We start from the raw sequence: 23,303 nt of genomic DNA on the forward strand, positions 1-23,303 counted from the left end.
TATATAGGATCTCTCTGTATTATTTCTTACAACTGTATGAAAATCTACAATTTTCTCAAAATAAAAAGTAGATTAAAAATTGGCTGGAACTCATACATTGCTAGTGGAAATGCAAAATAGTACATTCTCTCTGGAAAATAATTCGGTAATTTTTTATAAAGTAAAACATACACTTACCATGTGACCCAGCATACCACTTCTAAATAGTTACCTACCCTAGACAAATGAAAACTTATATTCACACAAAAACTTTAGGTGCTGCATATGCTCGTATTTCTACGTAATTGCAAAAAACAACTGGAAATTGAAGTTTAAAAACAATATTATTTAAAGTAGCTCCAAAAATGAAACATATTAACATTAATCTAACAAAATACGTGCAGAATCTGTATGCTGAAAACAGCAAAATGCTAATTAAATGAAAGAAGAACTAATTAAATGGTGAGATGTAACATATTCATAGATTGGAAAACTGAACATAGTCAAGGTATCAGTTCTTTCCAAATTGTTCTAAACATTTAATGCAATTCCAATAAAAATTCCAGCAGGAATTTCTGTGGATATAAACAAACTCATTCTAAAATTTACATGGAAAGATTAAAGAATTAGAATAGCCAAAAGAATTTTGAAAAAAAAAAAAAAAGAATAAAGTTGGTGAATCATACCACCCATTTTTAAGGCTTACTTTATGAAGCTATGGAGCACTAGTGGCACAGTGGTTAAGTATTTGGCTGCTAACTAAGAGGTCACCAGTTCGAATCCACCAGCTGCTCCTTGGAAACCCTATGGGGCAATTCTACTCTGTCCTGTAGGGTGACTACGAGTCAGAATCAACTCGACAGCAAGGGTTAGTGCAGTATGGGTGAAGGAATAGACACACCAGCCAGTGGAACAGAATGGAATTCAGGAATAAAATTTTTAAAAAACCTAACCCATTGCCGTCGAGGTGATTCTGACTGATAGCGACCCTATAGGACAGAGTAGAACTGCCCCATAGCATTTCCAAGAAGTGCCTGATGGATTCGAACTGCCGACCTTCTGGTTAGCAGCCGTAGCTCTTAACCACTACGCCACCAGGATTCCAGTCCAGGAATAGACATACACAAATAAGGCAAATTTATTTTTGATGAAGGTACAAAGGCAAATCAATGGAGAAAAAATATTCTTTTCAACAAATGGTGCTTCAATAATTGGAAATCCACATGCAAAAAAACTTTGACCTAAAGCTCATAGTTTATACTTTTTAATTCTTATTAATTACAATGTAACTGTGTAAGGTAAAAATCTTAAACTTTCAGAAGAAAACATAGGAGAAAATTTTAAATGACCTGGGATTAGGCAAAGAGTTTTAAGACGTGACATCAAAAGCACAATCTATGAAAGAAAAAAAATGATACACTGGACTTCAGTGAAATTAAAAACTTCGGCTCTACCAAAGACCCTATTAAGAGAATGAAGACAAACTACAGACTAGGAAAAAATATTTATAAAACACATGTATGACAAAGTACTTGTCTCCAGAATATATAAAGAATTTTCCAAACCCAACAATAAGTAAACAAACAACTCAATTTAAAAAGAGGCCCAAAACTTGAACAGATGCTTCACCAAAGAAGATATTAAGAAAGCACATGAAAAGATGTTCAATATCATTAGCCATTAGAGAAATACAAATTAAAACCATGATGAGATACCACTATATACCTATTAAAAAATTTATTTTATTTTATTTATTTATTTTTTAAATTAGAATGGCTAAAATAATAATTAAAAAAATGCTGACAATGCTCAGTGCTGTCAAGGATACAGAGCAACTGGAACTCTCACACATTGTTAGTGGGAGCGCGAAATGGTACCTCCACCCTGGACATTTTGCTAATTTCTTATAAAGTTAAATGTATGCTTACCATATGACCCCATAATCCCACTCTTAGATATTTACCCTAGAGAAATGAAAACCTATATTCACATAAAAACTGTACACAAATGTATATAGCAGCTCTGTTTGTAATTGCCAAAAACTGGAAACAATTTAAATGCCCTTCAATGGGCGAATGGATAAATAAACTGTGTTCTATCCAGACAACAGAATACTACTCAACATAACAAGGAATGAACATGCAACATACATGCAACAATGTGGATGAATCTCGAATATATCACGCTGAATGAAAGAAGCCAGTCACAAAAGGTTACATAGTATGTTATTCTCTCTATAGGACATTCTCGAAAAGACAAAAACTATAGTGACAGAAGGTGTTTGCCAGGTGTTGGAGAGAGGGAAAGATGTGACTACAAAGGGATAGCACAAGGGATTTTTTAGGATGACGCTATTGTTCTGTACCCTGATTGTGGAGGTGGTTACGGGAATCTACGCATGTGTTAAAATTCATAGAACAAAACACCAAAATAAAAAGTCAGATTTTCTGTATGTTAATTGAAAAAACTTAAAAGCAATTTTGACATTCAAACCTTAAAATTAACATGTTCGAAGAGGCTATTTCAAATTTAGTTGCTTGTAGCATAATTCCAGAAACACCACTATTTTAGACAGCACCATCGGCTTCATTTTATAGTGTACTATGGAGCTCACAGAGCATCATATGAAAATGTTCTAACTCAAACTTCAAATAAGAAGAAAAACAATCGTTGTTAATGTCAAAATATGCTCACTAAACACCAAGTAAAAGAACATTCATTTTAGAGACTTTTATTCAAATTGTAGCTGCAGACAACAAGCTGACCAAGTATTGTTAATTTTTTTTAACATAAAAAGTAGATTTAGTTTTGCTGACACATTAACGGTGGTTATAATAATCATTAAATAGTAAATAAAAAAGGTTAAATAACCTCTATGTAGACTAAAAGCCACTCAGGTAATTTAAAACATTAAAGATGAATTTCATAACTCTTTTGCTAAAATTTTAGATTAAAAACCATGGCATTAGGTCAAATCGGGGATGATATGTATTAAAATAAAATAAATTATTGTCCATAGGAAAATAAAAAAAAAATAAGATAGTATTAATTATTAACTAACTCTATTAAAATTTAGATAAATAACCCAACGCAAAATAGCCTTTAGGAAACATCGCTGAATGTTTCTCAAAAGCATATAGTGTTTTAAAAAATGTATCCTACCTAGCTAAATGCAACATTGAAGTGGGAGAAATGATAAATGCTATATATTCAAATTAAAACCAAAAACCTGTTGCCATTGAGTCGAATCTGACTCATAGCGAACCTATATATTCAAATTAGCTAAGTTAAAAAAAAAAAAACTTAGCTATAATTAAGCATTTTTTTAAGCATATAAGTTTCCAATTCTGGATATGATTATTGTGAACTTACAGACAGAAAATAGGAAGTCTGCTTATCTATGAAATGGATTAGACCTTCAGCTGCTTCCAGATGACTTCTGCATTAAACTGAACAATTGACCCAGAAATTCTAGTGATGACATAACCCTGCATGTTCTGCATTTCCTTCACATTTTATGGAACGTTGGTCCCACTGTAGCTATAATATCTGCATACGGAGCGTTCTGGCTCAGCTCAATAGCCCGCTGTTTTTTTAGGACAAGAAAGCTATAAAATTTGGCAGCTGTTCGTTTTCGGTCACAGTTCTTGCAGAGCTTCATCAGGCTAAAGGACTGTATTCCCATCTTGTTGGATTCCTGGAAAAATAATTGGAAAAGAGAAAAAAATAAAAGGGAAACATCATTAGAACTACAGCAGGCTTAATACACTGTGGATACATAGTGAATGACAAATGATATTTTTGATAAGTTACTGAAATTATTAAATGGAAAAATACAAATGACTCTTTACTAAACTTTTAAAAACATCATTGGCCACAGAGCACAAGTTTGATACATTGAGAAAATGTATGCAAAATAATTCTAAAGGGTTATATAAATGTCTAATGTGCTATACATCCATTAGACATTTTTGGAAAATGATGTTAACATAAACGGCTCCTGTGGAAAGCACAATTAGTTTGGACTAATTGGGGGGAAAAATCCACAGGAGTTTGGGAGGCTTCAAAATATGGTGAAAATTACCAGCCGGTCAGGCTTCTCCTCAAAGGCCCTAGAGGTGGCAGTGACTATAAACAACTCTAGTGGTAAATGAAGGAATGATGTTGGCCCAATGGTTAAACACTAGGCTGCTAACCAAAAGGTCAGTGATTCAAACCCACCAGCAGCTCTGCAGGAGAAAAGACCTGGCAATCTTCACCCATAAATATTACAGCCTAGGAAACCCTATGAGGCAGTTCTACTCTGTCATTTAGGGTCCATGACTTGAAGGCACACAACAGCACTGGTAAATGTAGAAATAAATACATATGGACATTACAGTGGCAAGGGAATATGACTATGTAAACATCTCCCAGTTTCTTTGCACAAATTAAAAAGATGTTGGATTCACCATAGGGTACCTATGTGTCTACCAGAAATAACTGAGGTGGAAAAAAGTATTTAATTATGGATAACGATAACTCCTTTTATGAAGACCAGAACTGGAAAGTAGATTCCTAGCAGAAAAGTATAGTTTTTTTGGTTAGAAACACTATAGTGAATACTGGCCAGTAACCCTGTGAGTATAGAACTCCTTGGATAGCTGTGAAGCATTTTTCAAAATACTATATACAGGTTTTTTCCCCCCACTCCATAAAAAAAAAAAAAAAATTTTTTTTTTTTAACATACAACAAATTAATAAATTATCATACTTTATCTGAACCAAAGAAGGGACCTAGCATCAGTAACTTTTCAGAGATGGCATTCCAAGTCTTTGAAAGAGCCCAGGGGCTCCGCTGGAGAAAAGACCTGGAGATCTGCTCCAATAAAGATTGCAGCCTAGGAAACCCTATGGGGCAGTTCTACTCTGTCCTGTAGGGTCACTATTAGTTGGAATCAACTCCACAGCATGTAACAACAACATACTAAGTCTTCATTTATTCCCTCCCTTGAGGAGACAAGATGTGGACTGGGTAGTTTTTTCCCTGGGGTACAGCAGGGACACATTTTCAATTTCAAGCATTCCTTAAAAAAAAAAAACCTAAGGGAAAAATATGCAAGATTGAACAGACATGCTTATTTCTGATCCCTCCAGAAACCTCTCTAAAATGAAAATGAAAAAATAAAAAGTGTCAAAGGAAAGAGATAAAGACAAAGAAAGTAGAGAAAGCTAAATCCTAACTGCCATATGGAAGGAAAACCAGCAAAAAAAACAAGCCACTTTGAGCTATAGAATATAGAACCTTGGAAAAGCTCAGGAATTGGAGGCATTGGTATGTCTTAAGCATGGGATGAGAGGTAAAGCTGAAAATAGGATAAATCCTTGAAAATCTCCTTGGGAGCAGTTAGACCCTCAGGTCCACTCCACCACCTCACAGAAACAGGGAACTACACCTCCCAGACCCCAGCAGGGAGGAGAAAGCTGCCTTTCTGGAGATACCAGCCACTGAGGCTCTGAACTTGGAACACCAGGCACCGTGGATGGTACAGAAGTGTCATTCCACAAATAGGAAGATCCCCAGCCTCTCCCTTATCTCCTTTTGGTTCCCAAACCACTGACATCATGTTTATGTCCTCCCTGGCAGTAGATTTAAAGACTAGTGTGGAAAAACTGACCATTCTGAGGAAAAAGACCTATAGATAATGATACCTGGGGTGTCCCACTATAAAGACCACAAGCCCACAGCCCCACCCATTAATACATGGCTTCCAATCAGCTTTTTGGTATCTCACATAAAAATAGACAACTAAAGATCCACCAAGTATTCGAGTAAAATCTGTAACATGAAAGATCAAAAGAGAATGGACTCAAGGGAATCATTAAGGAAATAGAGACAATGAACAGACCAGACACAAGTTCTAATCTCTAAATGTGAAGAGAAGACACTGCATCCATGAAAAATCATTAGGATGATAGCAAAAGAACACAGATCCGAGGTTGCTTGGGGGAGGGAGGATGGGAGAGTGTGAGGAATGGGAGGGAGGGACTACCAACGGGCACAAGGAAACTTTTTGGGGTGATAGATATCTTCACTATCTTGACTGTGGTTATGGTTTCATACGTGTAGACATACATCAAAACTTATCAAACTGTATACTTTCAATATGTGCAGTTTGTTGTATGTTAATCATACCTCAATAAAGGTGTTAAAAAATGAAATAATGAATAAATCAGGACATCATAAAACAAAACAGTTAACAATAACAACAACAAACCCTTAGAAAACAAACAGGCAAAAGCAGAAATAAAAATCCAATAAAAACTGGAAAATAAAGCTGAGGAAATCTTCTAGAGAGAAGAAAAATAAAATTGTAAAGGAAACTAATAAAGGGGAGAAAACATTTTTATAAAATTAAAGGAGCAGTTCAGGAGATTCACCATGTGATCCATAGGCAGTGTAGAAAGAGAGAGCAGATGAACAACAAAAAGGAAATTCAAGAAATAATACAAAAAAATTTCCCAGAACTCAAGGACATGGCTTTTCAGATTAAAAGAACCTACTGCATGCTCAGCACAATAAATGAAAAAAGACCCCTACCAAAGCACATCATCATGAAATTTCAGACCACCAAGGATAAAGGAAAGACCTAAAAGCTTCCAGAGAGAAAATAAAGGTCACATACAAAGGATCACCAACGAAGGCAGTGTCTGACTTTTCAATAACAGGATGAGAAACCTAGAAATGTTGCAAAGCCTTTGATATCTGAGAGAAATTACTTCCAATCTAGGACGCTAGATTGGAAATAGCATCATGGGAGATAGAAACTTGAAGAGTCTCTATCTCCTGTGCTCTCTTTATATCAGGAAATTATAAGAGGACGTTAACCACCAAAACATTCAAGATAAAGGAAGATCAAAGCACCAAGAAACAGGGGAACTAATAGGGGAAAGAGACAAAGGAGTTCCCACTTTTATGGTAAAGGGATGTCCCAAAACAAAAACTGTGGAGCAGATCTACAGAGTGACTAGTCCAGATCAGAACAAGAGGATGATGAGTTCTAGGAGGGATACTTCCAAGGGAAAAAAACAAGGAAATGATAGATCAATTGATATGTTTGAGCATATTAAAAGGGGTTTTATTGTACTATCAGAGAGTTTGGAAAGACACTAAGAAAAATGAGGCAATGATTAAACCCAGAAAAATAATTGACAAGAAAAAAATATAATTAGACTATGAAGCTTCAATGTGAACTAATTTTTGCACAGTCCTTGTGGCAGCAACTGCTGGTTGTCCCTAAATATCCATCCTTCTCTTCTTCCATAATAATAGATTAGCTGGGCCAAAGGGAAAGTAGAAGGTCGTCAAAAACGAGAGAAACTCCCAATGAGATGGATTGACACAACAGCTGCAAGAATGGGCTCAGACATCCAAGATTGTGAGCATGGTGTAGGACCGGGCAACATTTTGTTCTGTTATACACAAGGGCACTATGAGTTGGAGCTGACTTCCTGACAACTAACAACAACAGAGTTGTCAAATAAATAGGTGTGGCAATACGGTTAAGTTCTGGTCAAGAGATATCAAAAGTGGGACCCACAATTTCTGTGCTGATTGGAATGTGGACATGGTGGGTAATTAGCCACTGTGGACCATGAAAATGAGGACAAGAAGATAAAGGGAACTTGAGTCTCTGACACTTTTGTAAGCATAGCTGTCATACCAAATTGGACTTCTACCTCAAAGAGAAATAAACTATCTTTTTTAAGACACTGGTATCTTCTCTCTCTGTCATAATCAGACCTGCATCATAACTATTACAATTAAAAAAAAAAAAATTAGAACACGGTAAACACTGAATATTGATTTAACCAAAACTTGTGCTAAAAATATATTGAGGGAAGAGGTAACTACACTGAATTTTCACTTTCTGCCTGAAGAAGTCAATACATAAAATTTAAAGCTGAAATGTCAAGAAAGACCAGTAAAAACATATTTAAAAAAATACGGACATATATACTAAAAGGAACATTTTAAAGAGTTTAATATACTTATCTCTGGTGAGCAGGACTTAGGGATAAGTCAGGGTGGAACAGAGGACTTGTCTTTCATTTTCAGCCTTATAGCATAGTACTACTGAACTTTTAAAATTACATATATGTGTTATTTTTATAACATAAATTAAATTTTAAAATTCCCTGATAGTTCTTAAACTCTTATAAACTTAGTTACGTATTGAGAATTAGTTGATAGAATGGGCACAATAGATGTAGAAATATAGGCCAGAAGTTGATTAGAACATGTAGACACCCAAAATAAACTCCTATATCTAACCCTGGGTGTACCACTCAAAATCATCTCTCTTTAGTAGAATTTGGCTCCAAAAAAAATAATGAAAACTACTTCCTTTTTATCAAGGCCTAGAAGCTTTAAGTCAAACTTTTATTTATTTTTTAAATATAAAAAACAGGGTTGATAAACCCTACCATCTTACCCGTAAGCTATTTAACAGCTGGAGAATTCTTCGATTCCATCTCTCTGCCTCAATATTTTGTTCATTCCCCAATGACTCCTGTTTGAATGACTGATAAATATTACATTTAATCAAATTTTCCTGAATGTTTGGTAAATTTACTGAATGGTGGTAAGTTGCTACAAGAAACACAACTATAACACTAAACCAAAACCAAAACCAAACCCAGTGCCGTCGAGTCGATTCCGACTCATAGCGACCCTATAGGTCCTGACAAATAAGGAATTTGTAGCCTGATAATAGAGAGAATACGACTATGTACAAATACAGACCAACCTTTGTAGGATAACACCTATACTCCTCTGACTACTTTCTGGTAAGGGGCTCCAGAGTAGCAGAAGTTTCTGCAATCTTTACTGATGATGCATCCCAGGGCACTGTGCCCTTACTTTCAAAAGTAAAGTCACCAAAGACAAGCACTTTTGGCTAGGACTATCCTAGTTCTGACGATCTGAATTTAGTTGGCAGGAATAAACATAAAGCTATAGAAAAACTGCCTTGGAAAGGCCTTTTTCTGAACTTACCCAGTGATAATGAAGCTCTGAAAGTAACTGGTGTTTAGTAGTTTATATACAATTGGGTTAAAAATCTTTCAGATTTTGAGGGTGACTTGTCCAAAAAAGATCAACCTACTGTCTGTCATGTTATCAGAATAGATTCACTCTTTTGGTCTTCGAAACTAAACCACCTTAAGGAACATTTCAGTATTTAAAAATTGTCAAGTTGAAATCCCTTAGCAGGAACTCACTGTAAGCCCTTACCAACTAACACCTTATAAACTGAGAACAGAAACTGGGCACAGAAAAGGTGCTGATGAGTTTGATAAAAGAACAAACCTACAAAGGGATGGGGGAAGGGAAGTGGCACAGATCTGACCTACTTTATAATTTTTCGCTAGGCTAGCTCTGACCATGCAACCCAATAGTGTCTGTGCCACCCTTATCACACACCCATGGGCTGTCCCAACAATTTCATGGACTCCAATATTATTTCAGAAAGTTCCAGAATATTCTGTATAATTTTTTTTTTTTTTAAATCATTTGAGGCAGAGGAGACTCAGCCTAGGAGCTGCTGAGTCCCCATTCCCACTGGCTATACTGGCTTCCTGATCCTGTCTATGCTGTGTCCTTTCTCATAGTCCAAAGAGGCTGATTTGTTTATTCTGAAGAATTTTCCAAATCCCTCCAGCTACTTTCTGGTCTGTCCTGGGGAAAATGAGTTCATCTACTTACTAATATTTATTTTATTGTTAAATACACAGATGTTGTTTTTTAAATGTAAAAAGCAATGGTCCAACTCTTTGTTAAAGATCCATGAGGTTGTAGCTTCACCTGTATTGTATAACTAAGCCAGAAAAAGGCTCAGAAGGAATCGTCTGTGAATTTTGCCGAAGCCTGTCCACCTGATCTATCTGGACACCCTACAGTTGAATCCATTGTGAGGAGAGCCCGGTAGATTATTAAAACAGCTGAATTTGTGCTGTGTTGTGGTTTGCTTTACTATATAGGAAAGTAACCTGTGTTTATCTATAGCAACAAAGAGAGAGTTCAGCTATTTGATGTTTCAGGTAGAAGTTCAGGATATGTATCTATATATATCCTGTTAAGGATTTCAACTTTATAATTATGTATATATATATATTTTTTAATTCTGTCCTAATATCCAGAGAATTGAGTCTGTTTTCCATGGAAGAAAAAAAAAAATAATAATCTAAGAGTCTCAGAACTTATTACAATGATACTTTATTTAAAAATAAATTAATATTAGGTACTTACTAATAATACCTAATATTAATAAGGAAACCCTGGTGGCGTAGTGGTTAAAAGCCATGGATGCTAACCAAAAAATCTGCAGTTTGAATTCACCAGGTGCTCCTTGGAAACACTATGGGGCAGTTCTACTCTGTCCTATAGGGTCCCGGTAAGTCAGAATTGACAGCAACAGGAAAAAAACATATTAATAAATTGGTATTATTTTCTAAATATTGTTTGCTAAAATGTCTTAGAATCTTAAAAATATCTTCAGTACTCTGGGACAAAGACTTAGGCAGTAACGTACAGGAAATCGGGCACATTAGATTTTACTTGCGGTTTTGCTATTGACATGTGGCCCTTTGAGCAGACGGCTTTATTTTCCTGACCTCTAGATGTCTTGTTTAGATATAGGCCTTGAAATATATAATGCTTTGGAGAAAACGTCCAAATATTTTTTGTAAATAGAATAAAATTGAAATATCTTAGAACATACCCCTAATGTTGTTCTGTTTCTCTAGAGATGTTATATGACTTAAAATGGTGATTTTCAACATTTTAAAATTCATGACTACTTTTGATAAACACAAAAATTTTTTACCTTTCTTTAAAATTATTTGAAGTTTCAAAATAAATTAAAGACAAACATGTCAAAGCAATTCTGAATATGTTTTATCAAACTACTCTCATACATCTGTTGAGATAACTAACTTAAACTAAAATTTAGAAAGTAAAATGACAGCTCTAAGGACCAATTTTTAGATAAATAAGGCATTAAATATTTAGGAACAAGGTTTTTAAGAATTTTCTTGAGACTATACATACATTTACCAATTCAACTGGACAATTTTCAATTTCTTGTGTCAAGAAGGCATTCTTTAAAGAGGATTCCTTGGCAGCAGAAGAAACAATTTCAACACACTGCTAAAGAAAATTAGGACAGGTTAGGTAATTTTGCTGGTAGTTATCTCACGAATAATCATTTTCTTAAATGTTGTAATAACATGAATGTTCATTTCTAAAACTAATTTTACATACTACTGCCTTAGTTATCTAGTGCTGCAACAACAGGAATATCACAAGTGGGTGGCTTCAACAAACAGAAGTTTAATCTCTCACAGTCTGGTAGGCTAGAAGTCCAAAATCGAGGGGAAGGCTTTCTCTCTCTGTCGGCTCTGGAGGAATGTCCTTGTCATCGGTCTTCCCCTGGACTAGGAGCTCCTCAGTGTAGGGACCCCGGGTCCAAAGGATGTGCTCTGCTCCTGGCACTACTTTCTTGGTAATATGAGGTACCCCTGTCTCTCTGCAGGCTTCTCTCTTTTATATCTCAAAAGAGGTTGGACTAAGACACACCTAATCTTGTAAACTGAGTCCTACCTCATAAACATAACTGCCATTAATCCCATCTCATTAACATCATAGAAATAGGATTTACAACACATAGGAAAATCACATCAGATGACAAAATGGTGGACAGTCACATAATGCCAGGAATCATGGCCTAGCCAAATTGATACACATATTTTGGGGGGACACAATTCAATCCATAACAACTAACTACTACCTGCATTCTCAAAATATTATTATTTCTGTGATATTCTAGTATAGGCAGTCCCTGCCTTAAATATTCCTGTTTTCTATATGCCTCCCATAAATACTGATGTTGTCAAGGATTTCATTTTACTTGGATCCACAATCAACACCCATGAAAGCAGCAGCCAGGAAATCAAATGACACATTGCATTGGGCAAATCTGCTACAAAAGATCTCTTCAAAGTGTTAAAAAGCAAAGATGTCACTTTGAGGACTAAAGTGCACCTGACTCAAACCATGGCATTTTCAGTAGCCTCATATGCATGTGAAACCTGGGCAATGAATAAGGAAAACCAAAGAACTGATGCCTTTGAATTATGGTGCCGGCAAAGAGTGTTGAATATACCATGGACTGCCAGAATGAACAAATCTGTCTTGGAAGAAGTACAGCCAGAATGCTCCGTATAAGCAAGGATGGTAAGACTTCATCTCACATACCTTGGACATGTTATCAAGAGGGACCAGTCCCTGGAGAAGGACATCATGCTTGGTAAAGTAGAGGGTCAGTGAAAAAGAGGAAGACTCTCAATGAGATGCTCTGACACAATAGCTGCAACAATGGGCTCAAGCATAGCAATGATTGTGAGGATGGGGCAGTGTTTCATTCTTTCATACATAGGGTTGCTATGAGTCGAATCAACTGTATGACATCTAACAACCACCACCTACAAATGCTTGCTACCTATCCTTTTCCCTCCCATTTCCTTCACCACTGCAGACCTCGTATCAGAAATCTCTATGGTTGCTGAGACCACTTTCCTTCGGAGCATTTTACTTAGCCTCAGTCACTGACCTCTGTTCTCACTCCAGTACCAGGTAAGACCCACCGCTGCTGAGTCAATTTCAACTCATAGCAACCCTGTAGGACAAAGTAGAACACCTCATAGGGCTTTTACAGGGGAAAAAGATCTGCAATGCTCCATGGCAGGATTCCTGCCACTACTGCTGGAGCTGTAACTGGCAAAAGGAAAGAAAAAAATGGTGCTAGTGCTCTGCAAGGGGAGGGAAGAAATAAAGAAAAAGCAGAAATTCTCCATTCCCTATCGTCTCCTCCCCTTTTCATTGCTATAAACCATCAGCCTCTTTTTTATTTTCCACCAGTCTCCAAGCTTCATTCCCCGCTGTCATCCCAGATCTTGATTAAGTTGGGAGTTTTCTACAATATAGTTCGAGCTTTCACTTCAGCTTTTTAGAATGTTGGTGGGTATAAGCAGTTGCATTTTATTCTTTAATACACATATTTATGGAGCCTTATGTTCTTCCCTTTAATTTCTATGAATATGCTACATTTTAGATACTCTCAATTTTGTAATTACTTTATATAAAAATTCTGCTTTATGAAGATTTAGGAATGATTAATCAGAATCGGTATCTTCCTGTCCCTTCAGTTTGACTGTGCTCCCATGCCTGAGTATATTTCACATCTGTTCACCATTTATGGGAGCAGAATAAGCACAAGATATATTCAGAAATATTTTCCACCTCCTCAAATTAGGACAAAGGAATAGAGAGTTCAAAAGAACGGGTGCATCAATCTCTTTCCTTCTTTGCACTTCAAACACTTGGGAAAATCTATTCTGTTAATATATCTATGATACATCTATGGCAACTAAAACTATATCTTCCTTGCAAAGTATCATAGACTAAACGAGTTTGCCTAGTCATAATTTTCAGTAGATGCTCTCTAAGAAATGCACAAACCCAAATAAGCAAGAGAGTAGTACTGACAACCTCATATCTCAATATCCAGTATGCAATCAAATATTTAGTAAAACGCATTTTGTTTTAACACATTATAAAATTATCTTTTCTTCCAAGGGCATTCAGTTTCAACGTGAATTGACTTTGAATTCCCTGAGCGGTTATCAAAATACAGTGACGATGGAGCAGAACAGAAAAGCACTAGTTTATTTTTATCTAGTGTGGCAATAATACTCACATAAAGTGACAACTGGGAATATATTTTAAAGCACATTGTTCGCAACTAACTTGTAAGATTTTTTGAATTTTTTTTGGTTATGGATCTTTAGATAGTCCTTTAGATTCAAGGGCAAGATAATTTGTAGGTTTAAAACATAATACTTTTAGAGGTGGGGAGGGTAAATAGATGATGAGAAATAAAACATAGGTTTATTGGCTAGACACCTAAAAGATTCCATGAGATACTAAATGTGGGGCCTAGGAGGAGTCTCGTCATGTAGCCAGATTCAAGTACGGACAGTCATTCATTTAATGACTGATGCACAATAGCATTATATCATAATTCATGGTAACAAAATACTATTTCAGTATGAAGCTACTTTTTCTTGTGATTTCCTATTCTAAACTTTTAGGGAATACTGTTCTGGAAGCAAAAATCACGTTTTACCCTGCACTACTTCTACTGGCCAAAGAAAATGGTAGAAGAATGCAAGATGAAATATAAACTATAAGTATAAGAAAATTTCCCAGAGTCTCAGAGCCCTGGTGACGCAGTGGTTAAGCATTTGGCTGCTAACCAAAAGGTCAGCAGTTTGAATCCACCAGCCACTCCTTGGAAACCCTATGGGCTCCACTCTGTCCTATGGGGTCACTGTGAATTGAAATCGACTCGACAGCAACTTTTTTTTTTTTTTTTTTAACACCAGAGTCCCAACATTCCTATAGCAGTCATAAGGAAAAAAATCACCATATCTGTGTCAGAAAATAATACTTTTATGATTCTCTCTGGTTAACCTACCTCAGAGTTAGTATTTTTATTGGTATCTTCTTGAGAGCTACACTTGGATCCATCAATCACATCCTCCCAAGCTTTGGTTTGACTTAAGTCTTGCTGGGAACTTGGGTCTTCCAACACGGAGGTCTCTGAATTGTCAAAGAAGTAGAGAAGGTTTCACCAAATATCTTAAAAAACTTGAATTTGGGATATGGTTGTTACAAAAAAAAAACTTTTGATAGACAACTTAGAATATAAGAATTTAAGCGAAGCATATATAAACTATCTGTATGGTTTCCCAAGTCTCACATATTTATCTTCCCTTTCCCCTCCTCTGACTCTTTATCACATCCACTTCCCATCCTCCATCTCCTCCACACTCACTCCCCAACATTCACTCACAAGACAACATGGATAGTCCGTCTCAGTATATTGTTCAGGAGATTTTAATGCCTTCAGGAAGGGTGGCCAGGAAGTAGAGATGCGCTCACTACATAAGTTGAATTTATTATTACTTTATAATTTCACAATAATAACCAGCAATTATTAACACTCCATGTGTCCTCTGGGTGGATGAAAATATCTATGCCTTGGGTTAGTCATATTGCTTAAATGCTATTTTTATCATTGGATGATTTTCATGTTAGTTGTTTTAAAATAAAACATTATCCTGCAGAATATAAAGATTTTCTTTGCTGAAGGTTTGTGAGTACTGCCTTTCGGGATGGGGAAGGAGGGAAAGAGTGAAATCAAGAATAGCCCACGTGGTATATATAGACTTATCTTCTTGATGAAGCCTCTGGGATAAAAAATATCCAAAAAATAGAAAAATGCAATGCTGCTCTAACAATTCATTTTAAGTTTAAATACTCTTCTAGAGATAGTGTTTATAATTAGGAATAAGGAATTGGATTCCATCTTTATTTTGAAATATAAAATGCAATTTTGTTTCCACAACATTCTCCTCCACATTGACAGAATTAGGAAGTCTCACCTACTAGGTTCTGGCTCCCCACTTCTTCCTTTACTGATTCCTTCTGTATAAATTTTCTTCCAAGTTTAAAGCCAGAGGACAGAAAGCATTTTGTAAACAACTGTAAAAATATACATTTTGGTTTCTTGTTTTTATACAAGCAAAGCAATTCAATAAAATACAACCACATATGATACAAAGTAAAAACCATAATTCATACACATACATCTAGAAAATCAATTCAAAAGAAGCAAGGGGGTATTTTCTCACAAGTTTAAATTCCGTTGTATATACGTCAACATGCATTTATTTATTTATAAGCAAGCACCATATATCGATGTGAAAGGACGGCAACGATTACCCTTTTGAGTTTGGCATGCATCACATCCTGAGCGGCAGTTGACAGAAGTGTGTCTACTCCTCCCCTCTTCTTCCACATCATCAGTCTCTGGGTAGGGGGTGCAAGTTCCAAAACCATGAGTGTGTCCGTAAAGGAAGTAAGCTGTTTATGCATCGTTTTGCTACTGAGCTCCTTGACTGGGTCTATGAGCAATTTCCTCTTTTTGCCTTTCCTTTTCTCAGCAATGTCTAAGTATGAGAAGAAGGCACAAATATGATTGGTTGCACTGCTTTTTAAAATGATATTCTAGGCAGCGCTTAACTAAGAAATGACTACCATAATACACCCTACGGAGATGTACTGGGGAGAAAATCTGCTTCTCTCTTCTGAAAATTACACTTTGCAAAGTTTTTGCCTGAGCAGCCAGTAGCTGATGCATTTTGTAAGGTGTTTCCCAAGGGTGCTTAGGGAGGACTCTGTTGACTTAATGGGCAACTGAGGAAATGTGGAGCAGAGGCTATATCGAGAGGGAAGTTACCCAATTAAAAAAAACAATTTTTTTTTTTAATTTAAAGGATCTCTAAAATGAAAATTGCCTATGTAACAGGATAACTATTTGAAAAACTAATTTGTAGTTGTCCAGTGTATTTTTCCTCCTCAACTGAGATTCGTACACAAATCCCAAGTAGGATATTTAGTGAGTTTTACCAGGCAGAAAGCAGAAGCTGCCTGAAGTCAAGCTTTTCTTTAGTAAAGCTGCAAAAGGGGAGGGAGGGTTAGATTTTCCAGAGTGAGTGGAGGTCTGAAACCAAACGGAACCAGAAGGAACAGGAATCTGTTCACTGTTGTGCCTCGGTAAAATCCTGGGAACATAAGAAGATCCTGGAGGGGTTGGCTGTGTGATGATCTCACATGTGGGCTGGGACAGTGGGGACCACAGGATGGTGTTGCTGATGGCCGAGGTCTCCATCTACCTCCAACGCCCCTCCCTTGAACTTTGGTATTACATGGCCTAGGGAGGATGCGGGAGCTATGCAGATTGTATTTCCTGCCAGCCCAATGGGTTAGGGGCTCAGGGTTGAATTCGGTAAAGAAAAAATGTAAATGCTTTATTCCTTGCAAGCCTGAGTATATAACATAAAATCCATAGCAATTACACTACTTAAAATGAGGATCTTCCTGAAGAACCTAGTTATATATTAAATTCATAGTTACTGTTTGTTCCTAAAAACATGTTTGAGGCTAAACATCAGAGAGAAGAGATGTTATGTGACTTTTTGTTAATTTTCAAGGGTTGTCCCTCTGTTTCCCCAATTGTAAGATTCCAGAGGTTAGCACATACTCTGGCACAAAATAGGCCCTCAATAAATATGTTGTGAATAAATGAATGCAAGATACCCACCAACTTAATAACAATTTTTGTTGGGAGGGGCAGAATACTATATTAAACAAATTCATTGATTAGAAAATGGTATATCTGAGCTTTGAAAAAAATGTGAAAAAACAGTTCTTGTTGATTAGACTGTTTTCTTCCCCTCCTTTCCTTTTCCTCAGTTTTCTGACTCAGATGACAATTATAGTTCCTTAGATCTTAGACTAAATTCTTACGAATCATACTATCCAAATTTTTATCAATATAGAATAATCTGTACAGGCTGCCTTCACTTGCACTCCACGTGTTCACTCTTTTCCACTTACAATATGAATTCTAATCCCGTCACTCTGCTGAAACAACTTGGTTAGACACCAGCGACCTTCTGATTATCTCAGTCTTTTGGACTTTGTATGGCATCTAATAATACTAATCATCTTTTGAATCTTGAAAACATTTTTCCTCCCATGGCTTCTGTTCCTTCCCTCTCTCTCCAGTCACCTACTCTTTGGTACTTCTTCCTGTTCCTGCACTTTCCTGTCTACTCCCATATGCTATTCTTATGCAATCTGAACTATTCTCATAATTCAATAATGATGATAATAGCTGATATTAAACACTATGTGCCAGGTACTGTGCATCCTTTCATCATCACAATACCCTATGAGTTAGGAAATTGAGGTTTGGGGAAATTAAGTAAATTTCACAAGGTTCCAAAGCTAGTAAAAGGCAAAGCAAAGATTGAAACACAGGGAGTGTGATTTTAGGGCCTGACATTATTATACTAACTCTCAATCTTTCAATGGTCTTCCAATTCCAATGGTCTTCCAATTCCAATGGTCTTCCAACTCACCCTTATATTCTACTACCAATTTTGTTTTTCTAAAGCATTCCTTTATTTTAAAAATGTAATGACTTTCTACTTGCATTAAATTAAATTTTTTAAAAATCCTTAAGCTCAGAATTCAGGGTCCTTTAAGCTCTGGTCCCAACCTAATTAAGGGACTTGCCAACTACTACCTTTCATTCACCTATATTCCAACCAAATTCAACTACTAGTTTGTACATATCCTTTGCTTTTTATAACTTTCTATCTTTGCTTAGAGTATTTTTTAATCCAAGAGTGCCCTTCCCTCAAGTTCAGCTTTTGAAATGCTACCTACCTTTACAAAACTCAGATCAAATGCCACTATGTTCCAAAACTTTCTCTCATCTCCCATACAGATGTAATCTCTCCTTTATCCAAATCTCCACAGGGTATAGTGCCTCTCTTCTGATACCTATGTTCTGCCCTATAATATAGTTGGTCAGCAGCCAAGCTCTTAACCACTGTGCCACCAGGGCCCCGTATTTATTTATCTTCCTGATCAGACTGTAAGCTTCTCAAAAGCAGAAAACTTGTCCCATTCATTTCTGTCCCCAACTTAGTGCCCAACACTGAATAATGGCTCAATACCTACAAGAATTGAATTCAGTTTTAAAATTTCCAGTTTCCCAAACTGGATCTATAGTTTGACCAGGACTAACTATAATGAAAGGATCATCTCATATTTTCTTCACACACTTCTCCTACTGTATTACAAATGTTATTACTAGACTAACCACCTCCTCTAAATATTGCATAGATGATTTAAATCTCATACTAGATAAAATAGTAGTATATCAAAAATTAAAACAAATGAATGAGTCTGACCTGAAACATGAATTGGGTCAAGTGTAAATCCTTCTTCTTCATTTGATAATAATGTGGTTTTATACACTTTTTCATTTTCAGGTAGACATGTACACTCTGGATTATCCAGTTCTTCTAATCAACATATAAAAATAATCACAAAAAAATCAGGATTATATTGTGAGATAGAGAATTAAAGTGAAAGATAAAGCAATTGTACATATATATATTCCTAACTGCAGTCACGGGTTTTTTTTTTTAACTGCAGTCACATCTAAATTCTTAGAATCGTGTATTTAGCAGAGCTGAGGAGGCTCAGAGATTATGCGGTCCGAGACCCATGGTGTTCTGGTGAATCAGGTATCATTACACCCTCTTAAACATGAGATACGTAAGGCTGAGCTACAATCACAGAGGAAGTGAAAATAGTAGTAGCAACCAAAATAAATCACTGATACAAATTTGACTACATCTCTGCTTTAAAAACTATATTCTGTTATATAATTATTAGTTGACCCATACAGAACCATAACTAAACTCTTACAACCTAATTCTTTTCACATTTTCAATTTCTACCATTGTGCTAGAAAGTAAATGTAACATCAGAAAGAGTGAAGAAGCAAAATCAGGCTTTTAATGCTTAAGAAAAATCACACTAAAAGACCTCAGACCAACTGAGGTACCTTCCCATGAATTACATCTGTAATTTCAACCAAATTATACATAGATTGTCAAACCGTACTATATAATTGTTTGCTTTTTTTTTTTTTTTACCATATAATATATATTATTTTAACAATTCAGAAGCACAGTATTCTGGCAGAGCATTTAAATGTGCTCTAATACAAATAAACCCAGTCCTAGTTGAATACCTTTCACCGTATCTTTCTCAGAACACAGCTCTCTATTGTCTAGAGTTGGACTAAGAGAGGTTGAGGAATAACGTTCTTTATTATCTTTTACTAAACTATAGCACTACTTAAGCTCAGAAATTCTGAGGCTTAATTTGAATATTAGTATCCGCTCACTTTCTATACAAAGGAAAATTTCAACATACCCACTGTAGTATTGGGAGGTTCAGGAGGTAGGAAAATTTCTTTGTCTAAATGCTTGTCTTCTAACAGGATATTCTCATCATCTTGCAATAAATTGTCTTGAAAAACACAATCATTTTGTAAAGTAGAGTTGAGTCTTTCATTTGTTCACTAACATTTATTAACATTATTATGTACAAGACATTGTGAAGGATACAAAATGAGTGAACCCTATTTAATTAGATTTGATTGATTGCGTAGACAACCACACTTCATGCAGGATAACATAGAATTTCATGTATTTAATTTCCTTTCCTTTATTAAGAAATCCATTTCCAAATGCTTAGGAGTTATTTACTAAACCAATAAACAGACAGTAAGTAGCTTTGTACAAAGCCACATTTAGATTTCAAACCAAGAGGTAAATGTGTTCTAATAACATTTTTTAGTACCCACAGTTTCAAATTCCCTTGGCAGAGAACTAAGTTACAGCCACTGTTTTTTTTTTTAATTTTCAAGTTTCAAAAAGTTTGTCATAACTAGCCTTTAATGTGAATTAGAACATTAAAAAAAGATTTGATAAGAAGAGTCTAGTATCTTTAAAATATGTATGTGAGAATTTCCTAGCTTTTATCACCCTAATTCTATGATTATTTTAAAAAATATCCCAAATGCTGGATCCTTTAGAATAGCTGTCCCACAACTTATGTTAAAGAAAAACAACGTTTTCCATTTTACAGTCTAGTATATTTTGTGAGGAATATACTAACCCCATTCCATCCCCTCTGAAAATTAGGAATTTGTAAAGATAAAATAAAGCATGCAGCATTTCACAATTTACATGGAAAATGTGTTTAAGCAGATAACTATTTACTTAGGCCTACCAAAAAAAAAAAAACCTTAATGTTACCTTAATGTTTACATATATCATAGGTTTTGAGGACTTGTATAAACATGTGTTGACCTACATGACATAGACACACGTCTGAAATTTTAGTTTGAGCTAATAAATCTACTAATAAATTGTACTATGCATACTAGTCCCTGTGGAGCTGCTTGCATCTCTTGGCGACCCTGTGTGTGTCAGGGTAGAACTGCGCTCCACAGGGTTTTCAATGGCTGATTGTTCAGAAGTAGATTGCCAGGCCTTTCTTCTGAGGTGTCTCTGGATGGGCTTGAACCTCCAACCTTCAGTTAGCAGCTGAGCGTATTAACCATTTGTACCATCCAGGGACTCCAGTAAATTGTACTAATTTCATTGAAATAAATATACAATTTCTATATGGCTACGCAGCATACCAATCATTTCTCCTGCAGCCCCTTCGTCTCCAAATCCATCTCCACTGTCATAGAACAGAGATTTTTCTCCATTGAGGCTTCCAGAACTGTGTTCAACTAAAAGACCACTGGAATTCAATAATACGTTGTCATCAAAGAAGCTATGTCTTCTGAGAACTTCGGATTCCTCCCCTAAATAAATACATATTATTAATACAGACTTAGCATAGGAAACACAGAATTTTAGGGTTAGAGGGAAATCAAGATACCATTTAATGTAATTCCCCTGATTTTAGACATGATGAAAATTCGAGTTGGGAAACTTAATTACTCAACCAAAGTCACTCAGTTAATCAGTCAAGACTAGACTTCTAGTCTAATGCTTTTTCCAATGCAGTAGAAAAAACATTGCTGAAATATCAAGGGTAGTTGTAGTTATGACATAGTGTAATAATTTCCCAGAAGACAGAAATACTATGTCAGGTGGAATGATTATTTTACTTTATGTAGTTCAAGTTCTGAATGCCCAAGTGTTACTTCACGTCTCTTGTGTTTTTTATTCATAATGGCAGTTTGAAAAATAAGGAACCTATCTGCTTCTTAGGAAATAGAAAGGTGGGTAAAAGTCTAAAGAGTGGGCTTGCAGCATTCATTCAATAAATATTTATCAAGTAACTGTATATTAGTCAACATGCCAGGGGCTGGAGATACGTCAGTAAAAAAAGAGAAACCCAGTCAGCTCACATTAATTCAGTACTTAGCATGTCCACTGTATTACTTAAAAGAAGACACTATTATAATTCTCATTGTACATATAAGAAAACACATCCACAGAAAGGTTACATAACTTATACACAGTCACACCCCTAATAAATGACAGAGCCAGGATCTGAAGCCAGTTCCATCTGACTCCAAAGCCTCTATTCTATACTATACTGACAGTTGCAGGGAATGAGGGGTTTAGGGAGCAGAGGCCATGTTTCCGGATAGGTGAAACATTTTATAAAAGGGAGACTTATGAGAATGAATTCCTAAGACACTGACAGTAGCAGATAAAATGAACTCCCTGCTTCAGGCTAATCTTCTTCCCGATTGGTTGTCAGCTCTTGCATGTTCTTTCCCTCCCTTCCGTTTGAATCTCTAGGTTCAGGAGTCTAAAACCCTAGAAGTCACAGCTTGCTCTTCTCTTCCCTCCTTCTAACAACTCATGTTAGTGTTGAACAGTAAAGAAAAACATGAGGCATTGCTCATATTGAAAATCTTCCATAAACCTACGTCTTCTAGAGAGGAAGAGTTTAAAAAGGCAACCTTCATTGTATTGGACCAAAGACTTGCTCAATCGAAAAGATGAAGTGATTCGTTCAGAAATTACCAAGAATGTGTTTACATTATTCAGGTACAACTTGATAAATCCAAAAGGAAAAATCAGCCCTGGTCAATCAGATTACATTTATGAACAGATACAATATTCTTAGCACCGAGCATCATGAGGATCTGAGATTATAAAAAAAAAAAAAAAAATTACTTCAATTTTATACTATAATGCAGAATAGGATGGGTTAATATTAAAAACATAGGACATTAGGTTTGAGCTAGTTTTTGAAGGAGAAAAAAAAAAACACATATTGGTACGAAGGACTAAAGGAGAGGATAAGGGAACTAACCCAGTACTGTTGTAAGTAGTATCTCAATTTTACATACAGGGCATTAAGGCTCAGAGAGGTTAGGTAATTTGCTTCAATAGGGGTGGGTTAACATAGAAAAGCAATGGACAAAGTTCAGATTCAAACCGAACTGCTGGTCTACTAAGAACATGTTCTTCCCACCTTTTCGGATTGTAGAAAAAGATACAATGCAGACAGCAACCAAATTGTATTTGTTGGCTGGTAACAGCATTTCCTTAACTAGAGCAAAAAGTCTATACACATTAAAACTAACACACGAAGTTGATATGATAAAGAAAGTGATAACGTGGTAGAGGACCTTAAGGATAGGCAGAGGTGTTTGACACAGTAACTCATAGAGACTCAGGCACTTCAACAGAGGAATGTGATACATACAAAAAATGGAAATGAGCACAACTGCTCTCGCAGAGATGTACAA

At 35.9% G+C, this 23,303-nt stretch overlaps 1 protein-coding gene across 1 annotated transcript in view; it reads right to left on the reverse strand.

The window, feature by feature from the left end:
- Positions 1-1,050: 1,050 nt before the first annotated feature.
- RAD21L1 (RAD21 cohesin complex component like 1) overlaps positions 1,051-23,303 on the reverse strand; it is a 32,633-nt gene continuing 10,380 nt past the window's right edge. The window contains exons 5-13 of the mRNA XM_003411469.3: positions 21,222-21,392; positions 19,946-20,041; positions 18,910-19,023; positions 15,866-16,092; positions 15,526-15,625; positions 14,556-14,680; positions 11,075-11,167; positions 8,454-8,531; positions 1,051-3,676 (exon numbers count right to left, since the gene is read on the reverse strand). Coding sequence (XP_003411517.1) covers positions 3,488-3,676; positions 8,454-8,531; positions 11,075-11,167; positions 14,556-14,680; positions 15,526-15,625; positions 15,866-16,092; positions 18,910-19,023; positions 19,946-20,041; positions 21,222-21,392 — 1,193 coding nt within the window. The 3' untranslated portion in view covers positions 1,051-3,487. The remainder of the gene's footprint in view (positions 3,677-8,453; positions 8,532-11,074; positions 11,168-14,555; positions 14,681-15,525; positions 15,626-15,865; positions 16,093-18,909; positions 19,024-19,945; positions 20,042-21,221; positions 21,393-23,303) is intronic.

Source organism: Loxodonta africana, chromosome 24 (assembly GCF_030014295.1).
Source record: "Loxodonta africana isolate mLoxAfr1 chromosome 24, mLoxAfr1.hap2, whole genome shotgun sequence".
In the NCBI taxonomy this organism is placed as follows: Eukaryota; Metazoa; Chordata; class Mammalia; order Proboscidea; family Elephantidae; genus Loxodonta; species Loxodonta africana.